General features: G+C 37.1%; 1 protein-coding gene across 1 annotated transcript; it reads left to right on the top strand.

Annotated features, from left to right (window-relative positions):
• Window positions 1–7,985: 7,985 nt before the first annotated feature.
• LOC140450548 (zinc finger MYM-type protein 1-like) lies at window positions 7,986–8,477 on the top strand. Its single transcript, XM_072544203.1, has one exon. The coding sequence runs from the start codon at window positions 7,986–7,988 to the stop codon at window positions 8,475–8,477; it is 492 nt and encodes a 163-aa protein (XP_072400304.1).
• Window positions 8,478–9,480: the final 1,003 nt, after the last annotated feature.

Below are 9,480 nucleotides of genomic sequence, written 5' to 3'. Positions count from 1 at the left end.
TGTAAATCGTGATCGCTCTCCATAGCAAAATCTTTATCATATTCTAATTGTATATCCTGTTATCGCTGTTATCCTCTTCAAATTACTTTAGGAGAACGTCTTCAAGAGTCTTGTCCCCGTAGATTACTCGCTTTGGATAAAGTGGTCCCTTTTCCATTATATTTAAATAAATCCAAAACTAACTTTGACACTATGATCCCATCTAGTAGACGGTACCTGCTGCTTAAATTCAAATAAATGGCAAACGACGCTTTTGCCCTATCGGAATCCAGTCTGTATCGACGGTGTGTACTTAAGGGTTAAGTTAATTTTTGAAATTTTGACCTGTAAGCGGATTCAATTCCATAGCTTCCCGATGGCTGTAGGTGTGTTGTCACTCTTTCTTGTTTGTGCAAAGAGAATCTATTAAACATATCGTCAATTATTTTTCTTCTTCTTAGCTTTCTATAGTTAATTTTTGGATATAGGCCTCTTCAAACTCCTTTCATCGATCTCTATCCTGAACAACATACTTCCAATTTGTTCTGGCTATTTTTTTGATGGCATTTACCCATCTCATTTGTGATTTTTGTTTTGGTCATAATACCTTTGTAAGGTCACCAATATTGTATCTTGGGGCTCCAACGTTGATTTGTTTGTCTAGCAGTGTCGTCTGTGAGGTTTCATTAAGTTTGGTAAATATCAAACCGGTCAAACTGAATCAATTCCGACAGAAACCCACTTATCGTTAAAAAAACTATCATCATCATTATTCTGGCTTTTTAACTCTGTGTGGGTCCTAGTATCCTCAAGAATTTCTCTCCAGTCGTCCCTATCCATCGCCTTTTTCCGCCAAGAAGGTATTCCCATATTTCTCATGTCTTCATTGATGCTACCAAGCAACCTTGTTCTGGGTCTTCCTCTTCTTCTCTGACTAATGGGTATCAATGGGTCTATCTATCAACATATATACGTATGTTTTATTGACTATAATAAAGCATTCGATAAAGCACGGAATAAACAATTAATGAATGTCCTGAAATCAAAGAAGATTGACTACAACGAGCTCAGGATCATATCAAATTTATACTATAAACAGCGAGAAAAAGTACGTGTTAACGAACAGCTGTCAGAAGAAATTGAAATAAGATGTGGAGTGAGACAGGGACTCACTCATACTCTGAAGAAGAGATCCTAAAAAACGCTCTTGAGGGTCAAACAGCTGGAATAAAGGTAAATGGAGTTTCCATTAACAACATTAGATATGCGGACGACACTGTGATCTTAGCCGAAAATATTGAAGATCTTCAAAGACTGGTGACCAGAATAGCGGAGTATTGAAAAGAGTATGGTCTAACAATGAATGTCAAGAAGAGGAAATTTATGAGAATTTAAAAAACTCTAAGAAATAAAAAGTATCTTCTAATAAACGGAACCAACGTCGAACAAGTGGACAAATATGCATATCTGGGAACAATGATTAACTCAACAAATAATTACATTCAGGAGATCAAAATCAGAATAGAAAAGACAAGAGCAAATTTCAACAAAATGAGAAGAGTGCTATGTACAAGGGATTTATAATTGGAACTAAGAGTTAAGTTGGCGAGGTGCTATGTTTTTTCGACTTTATTTTATGGAATGGAATCTTGGATCTTGAATGCGACATCAATGAAAAAACTGGAATCATTCGAGTTGTGGGTGTATAGAAGAATTCTGAAAATATCGTGGACAGAACACGTCACAAACAAAGAGGTTCTGAGAAGGATGAATAAAGAAATAGAAATTTTAAATATAATTAAAACAAGAAAATTGGAATGCCTCGGACATATTACACGTGGAGAGAAATACACCTTGCTTCAACTAATTATGCAGGGAAAGATCCAACGAAAGAGAAGCATAGTGAGGCGTAGAATGTCATGGCTGCGCAACCTGAGATAGTGGTACGGATCTACATCAAATGAACTTTTCAGAGCAGCCGTCTCACAAGTTCGAATATCTATGATGATTGCCGACCTCCGCCGTAGAGATGGCACTTGAAGAAGAAGATGACATACATATTACTGTTTTCAGAGCCAGATTGAACAGAATATAGGAGGAGGGATATAGTGTCACCCTGGCGCAGCCCGTTATTTGTTTTAAAAGGTTCAGACAGTTCTCCCTGAATTCGTATCTTACATTTAACTTTTTTAAGAGTTAGTTTTGGTAAATTAACCAACTTATTTGGTATTTCTTGCTCTTTTATTCCTTTGAACATTTCTGTTCTATTTACAGAGTCGTAGACTGCTTTGTAGTCTATAAATATGTGATGAATATCAATGCCATATTCCAGTGTTTTTTCCAAAATTTGTTTCAGAGTTGCAATCTGATGAATTGTAGATTTACCACCTCTGAAACCAGCCTGTTATTTTCCTACTATCCGTTCTAAATATTGTGCCATACAGTAACATAGTACTGTGGAAAATATTTTATACGCTGCATTTAGAAGCGTAATTCCTCTGTGGTTAGAGCATTCAAAGATATCCCTTTTTGTGTACAGTGCAAAGTATTCCAATATTCCAATTAGAGACCGACCGATTAATCGGCTTCGGCATCGGCTTCGGCCACCTTCGGCCAATATTTTAACCTTAGGCCTAAATTTGGCTTCGGCCGAAACAAAGCCGAAGGTTTCGCCGAAGGTGGAATAATAAAATGCTCTGTCAGTATACTATACTACTATACTATAGAAATGAAACAATCTCTGAACAATATGCTTCGGCGAGTCTTTGATAATTTAAATAATATTTACACCCTATTTTATACCCTTAACTAAAACGTTTTACAAACTTTTAGGTCAGGTATTAGGTAGGATATAAATTTTAACAATATGCCAAGATGTCTCAAAGATCATCATTTGAATATTTCTCACGTAGTAAAATTCTGATAATAATAATTTTATTGTATTTGTTAAAACTCACGATTACTGGTGTTTTGACTAGATACCTAAATGGCAAAACAAAGACTATTGACTATAAATTATTCGACTTTAATGTTTTATAATGTTATTTATTTTTATTATCGCTTCTATTACCAAATAATGTATAAGTGTTTGACTTTTTATCTCATACTTTCATATTTTTGTTTACCACTTATCAGGTAATAAAAAAATAAAGCACATTATTTAAATTTTTAACATATAATAGGTATATTTTTAGTCACCTTCGGCTTCGGCTTCGGCTTCGGCCGAAGGTAACCTACAGGCCGAACTTCGGCATCGGCTTCGGCTTCTGCCAAAAAAATCACATTCGGTCGGTCTCTAATTCCAATCATTGGGAAGGGATTTCTGTATTCATATTTCTTTTATAAGCTACTGTAATGCCATTATGGTGTCATGGCCACCTTCTTTATATAGTTCAGCTGAGAGATTATTTATTCCAGGTGATTTGTTTTTGGCTAGTTTTTTCACTGCATCTTTAACTTTAAGAACCGTGGGTAGTTTCCCTTCCCTCTCCTCTGCTCTCCTTACCTAATCTCTTTCGTCTTCCAGGTTTTCTTTTTCTTCCTCTATATTAAGTGCCTGGTTAAATTATTCCACCCATCTATTTAATACATCTTTCCTTGTTGTTATTAAACTGTTAAAATTAAAATCAAACTATATATTATATATACCGAATTAAAACTATAAACGTTTTTAAGTTATATCAAAAGTAAAAAAACAACGCGTTAATTTTATCTAGAAGTCTATTTGGTAAAATAACACAATATTGGATAAAACGAGAAATAACTCATTTATTTATATGTATCTAATTTTGGTCTGTTTAATACAAAAAACTCCACTTTTAAAACTCCACTAAATTACTAAATAATCGCTTAAAATTTTAACTCACTAATCGTTTTCGCATCATCCTCAAGAGCCGTTCATAATTATTCTGCGAAATTAGTTTCATTTCTAGTAGGTATTCATACAAAAGTTTTCTCGTTTATTGTTACTTTAGGTGCAACAAAAACAAATTCGAATTGAAATGAACACAAATTGCATTATTCCACCATTTTAAATTTAATTAAAAAACTCCTTGGAGCTCAGCCACTGTTACCTTCCGTCCAAGAATGAAAACCATTGAGAGAATTGCACTGCAGATGGAAATTTTAATCTGCAATGCAATTATATGAAACTATGAAAAAGTTGCAATATTGGCCATGTTAGGTAATTTTGATGGGCCCTTGAATTATCAGTTAATTGTATTGCAAACAAAGTCAAGCAAGTAACGTTTTACACATTTTGCGCGTAAATTATGGAAACATAAAAATATCTGTGATACCCCGTATAATATAGTGCCAAAATATTAGTTCTTCTTCTTATTTTTATGTAGACATGACATGTCTGTTTGTCAATTTGCCTCCAGTACGTTGCCATTTCATTGTTTTTGTGGTCTTCTATAATAAATTGGGGTGGCTAGCTGTAATAATTTAGGATTGAAGCTGTAAATAAATCTAATAAACCCCTCTAATGAATTGTCTCCACTCTAATAAAGGCTGTCACCATTGCAGAAGACGTCTGTTTCAATATCCTTATCAATGCATCTACAATTCTTAGAGGATACTTATCCCTGCGAGCGGGGCAAGGCTTACTGGTTCCACTAGTCTGGACTGACTGGTTCCGCCCTAGCGGATTTACAAGAGGGTAGGGAATTTTTTTTGGAAGGAAGGGGATTAAGGACTTCTCGGTCTCAGGTCCTGCAAAGAGTGAGAGGCTATGGGCTTACGTTAGAAGCCGGACACTGCATAAGCGGAAATGTGTATCTCTTCTAGTCTCTACCTGTAACGGCCAGGAATAACAAAAACAAATTTCGAGTTAACAATGTATTAAACAGACTGTACACTACAAAATATCAGTTATGACCAATAATATTTCGATCAGGCGCGAAGGGAGACGAGCAAGGAATTAAAGGTCGGACAATTCCGTATCATTAGAATATACCTTGGGTTAGTATATAGGTCTTAGTTACTTTAGCGTATTTAGGCTCTAGCTAATGAATACGCCTCCAGTCCTACAGGGATTCGAGATCGCGAACTTTCGAATCTCCAGTTGCCGGCACTTATACGTCACACTATCTCGTCGAGTTAAACACCCGCGCGGCGGGTGGCCGCCGCGCCTCTCGCGTGGGCCACTCTCGGGCGCCGCGCTCTTACTGGACGCTGGCCTGCTTCGTTCCGTTTTATCTATTGCCAACTCGTACCTTAGATTCTTTTTGTCACGTCCGAAGTGGAGGTTTGTTTCTACGTTTTCGCTGATTATGCCATCTATTCCATGTGTTAAACTGGATCACGCTATGTAAAACTTCTTAGTCAGCTCAATTCTTATCACTTGTTTAACAATTCGTACCTTGTATTAATTTCCAACAAGGTCTAAGTGTCGTAATTTTTTAAACATTCAGGCTTGTGTTAAACTGGGTAAATTGTTTTGTTTTTAATTTGAAATGTATACGTTGAACTGTGTCGAATTTATTCTTTATTAATTTGGAATATATAATTATTACTCTTTACTAGGCTAATTACCTCTTAATTTTTCCTTCTTTACTTCCTTGCTATGTTTACATTACACTTCTTACTGAACGTCTTCCTATTGGAAAACCGTCTTTCACCGTGTTTTCTACTTTATTTGTTGTCATTCGGCTTATATGATTGTTACATTCTACTTTTCTATTTCTTAACCAGTTTATACCTGTACTTCTGGCCCTGTCCAATATTGTTTTACCATCTATTTTTCGAAGTGTTTTTATCTCTACTATTTCTAACATCCTTTTTGTCTTCTCTGTGACAGGTCATGTTTCTACTGCATATGTCATTACTTGGCTGATCACTGTTTTGTTAATTCTGCCTTTTATTTCTTTCCGATATTATTATTTCTCCATATTGTTCTATTCAGGCCACGTGCGGCTTTGTTTACTCTATTTACTTGATCTTCTACTTCTTCTGTTTCCCAGGGATTCTAGGGATTGCCAGGGCAGGTCTGGAGATGGCGCTGGACGTGACAGCATGCAGGACGTCGGTGGCAGAGAGTTGTGGAGGCGGGCCCCTGTTATACTATCAGAAACAGTAAAAACAAGAGCTCCACTCCCTGAAGGTGCTGCGCTGGAACATCAGTCAGCGCTCACTCAAGCGGGACGACTAAGACAGTGCATAAAATGGATTGTGTCCATGACTGAAAATATTTTGCGCTCTTATTAAAGGTGACAAACCTCGGTCAAAAAACGAACGGCTATCTACAAAATCTGTATGCTGAATTTTGCAGAGAGTATCCAGAAATGCAAGTATCTAACCGAGTAGCAGATCAAATCCTCCATAGTTCTTCGGGTTTACTTTGAAACACTTTTGACTTTAGATACAAGCAAATTTTGGCCAGGAAATATCGCCGTTTTTACTCATAAGACGACCAGGGAACGACCTTCTTAGTAAATCCATTGGCACTCATGATGTAACATGTTGCATCATCCTGTTGAAAGGTGGTGTGTTCATCTCAATAATTCTTGAACCCGGAAGAAAAAAAATTCACGTAGCGAATAGAGTTTACTGTTACCTTGTCCCCAAAAAAAATAAGGTCCGATAATGCCTAACGAAGAAATTGCACACCACACGGTTATCTTTTTTTAATATAGGGGTGTTTCCGTTATTGTCGGATCAATAACGGAAATTTTGTTTATTTACATACATACTTAGATAAAAGTGGGCTTCATCACTCATCCAAAGATTATGCAGCAAGTTGTCGTTTCCAATAATACGCTAAAACATTTGTTCACAAAACCCTAGTCTTCTTCTTCTTCTTCTTTTTTTTATGTAGACATGACTTTGTCTGTTTTTCAATGTGTCTTCAGTAAGTTATCGTTACATCGTTTTCGTGGTATTTCTACTGATTGTCTTTCTATTGGGGAACCATCTCCTGCCGTATTTGCTACTCTATTTGTTGTCATTCGGCTTATACGATCGTTTTATTCTACTCTTCTATTTCTCATCCAGTTCTTGATGTTCTCCACCTTGAATCTACGTCGTATATCTATACTTCTAGCGCTGTTCCATAGTGTCTTGCCATCAATTTTTCTGCTTTATTCTCTGCTACTTCTAACATCCTTTTTGTCCTCTCTGTGTCAGGTCGTGTTTCTGCCGCGTATGTTATTATTTGTCTGATGATTGTTTTGTAAATTCTGATTTTTATTTTTTTCCCGATATTTTTATTTTTTCATATTTCTTCATTTAGGTAACCTGCGGCTCTGATTGCTTTATTCACTTGATCTTCTACTTCAGTTTCGAGCTTTTAATAGCTAGATAAACTAGCCCTAGTCGGGTGGAATAATCTTGAACGTTAAGGGCTTGCACAATCTGGATTTTGTATGAATGAAACTAAAGATATTTATGCAAAAATTCTGCTTGTAGTGGTATAGCTTAATCCCAGATTTAAGCTTCTTCGTCGCAGTAATCTTAGAGGACTCGCGTGTAGTGAGTTTCGCACCGCTTCAATATTCTGTGGTGTGCGCAGGCCCGACCAGTGGGGGGCAGGGGGGGCCAAATCCCCGGGGCCCAAGGGGGCCCGGGCCCGGCCGTTAGCAAATTTAAAAAAATTCCTTTTATTAAAATATTTTACAACAGATTGAATTTGCTTGCGGTTTTAATTATGGAATTATTATAAGGAATATTATGCATTTGGAAAAAGCAATATGCAAGAAACTATTTCTTTGCATAAGTTACAATTAATAAAAATATATCGGGAATTCATTGCGCGTGGGAGCCCCTGATCGGAAGCTCGCTCTATCGGCCACTGCCACACGATTCGCAGAAGCGCTGACCTTGACGATGTTGAGAGTAGTAATATAGAGAGCCTAATTGATGATTTAAGTGCCTTAAGAAATAACTGGGACAAGATATTGTCTGAATGCAAACATGTTGCAAATGCTTATGGTATCTAACAGGAACTCTCCACTTCCCGTGCGAGAAAGAGGAAGACTTTTCACGATGAAACAGCTACAGAAGATGTAATGTTAAATTTATCCCCGGAAGAACGCTTCAAAACAGAAGTTTTTTACACAATAATTGATGTTTTGGTGGCCAACCTAAAAACGAGGTTCACAGCACTGAGAGAAATCGAAATGAAATTTTCATTTTTATGGAAGTTTAACGAAATGGACGACAATACGATCTCAGAAAGTTGTGTAAGATTCGCCGAAGAGTACAATTCAGATGTAAGCAGGGATCTAGTTGATGAAATGATTTACTTGAAAACTGTTAGTAAATCAAACATCTCAGATACGTCGCTGAAACCAGCAAAACTTTTGAACAAGCTCGTGTCCCTTAATGTGACAAATCTTTTCACCAATGTGTGCATTGCTCTTCGCATATTCTGTTGCCTACCAGTATCCGTTGCTCAGGCCGAGAGATCATTTAGTGTTTTGAGCCGAATTAAGAATTGTTTCAGATCTACTATGGGTCAACAACGATTATCTGGTTTGGGAATGATTTCGACCACGTGATCCAAAACTTTGCGGATATGAAAGCAAGAAAAGTTATGTTGTAACTAACAGTTCTATTGAAAATAATTAAAAACAAAGTTTGCTTCCTTCCAGTGTCAATAGCATGAGTGTTCACTATTACATATCCCAGTTTATAAGTTATCAGATTTTTGGGAATTTTCGTTCAACTGGGTTTGGGGGGGGGGGCGGCCGGGTCTCATCCCCGGGGCCCGGCCTGGCTCTGGGCGGCCCTGGGCGTGCGAACAGTTCTGACACTGCCACCTCTTTTATGTGATGTTGAACCACCACTTTTAAAGTACCCAATCCAGGGCTGAATAGCCTTGTTTGATGGAACTGGAGCGCGGGCGGCAATTTGTAAATGCACGTTATTTACCAGATCACTGCTCCATAATAACTAAACTTCAAACATCCCACTCTCTAAATTCACAACGTTTACGTCACAAGCCTGCTTCTCCTATATTTTTCGCCAAATCGTGCCTTTCACTAAATCACCCATTAGTATATAACAATTTTTGCACCAGATCACAAGATACTGTAGTACAGGTGAAATGTTCCCGATTAGGTACAGGATTTAAGTTATTGTTAATTGTATTTTGGTTTATTGTAAAATGTGGGATGTATACCGTGACAATACCGATTAATTTCATAGGATTCTTTTAAACTTTCTGCAATTGTGTCACTTATAATGTAGCATGATCTTTCGTTTAAGTACCGAATATTTAAATATATAAAATGTACACGGATTTACTTGATACGCCCCTGGCTACGTCACAGAGACCTGAAGTTTGTTTACCCAGGTTTATGTTCCGAGTCATCTAAAGAAAATATTAACTGCGTAGTGTCTAATTGCGTTTTAATTTAAATAAGTTCCCACACAAATTTAAAGTCCCAGCACTTTAAGCTCCATTATCAAATCAAAAGCGTAGTTAAAGAGAGATCCGATTGGGTGCGAGTTAGAAATTAGTACGGGGTGAACGGCGTCCTATTTTAAATAGTTTAGGAA

Source organism: Diabrotica undecimpunctata, chromosome 9, assembly GCF_040954645.1.
Source record: "Diabrotica undecimpunctata isolate CICGRU chromosome 9, icDiaUnde3, whole genome shotgun sequence".
Taxonomy (NCBI): Eukaryota; Metazoa; Arthropoda; class Insecta; order Coleoptera; family Chrysomelidae; genus Diabrotica; species Diabrotica undecimpunctata.
This window is presented reverse-complemented; position numbering and strand designations above follow the sequence as displayed.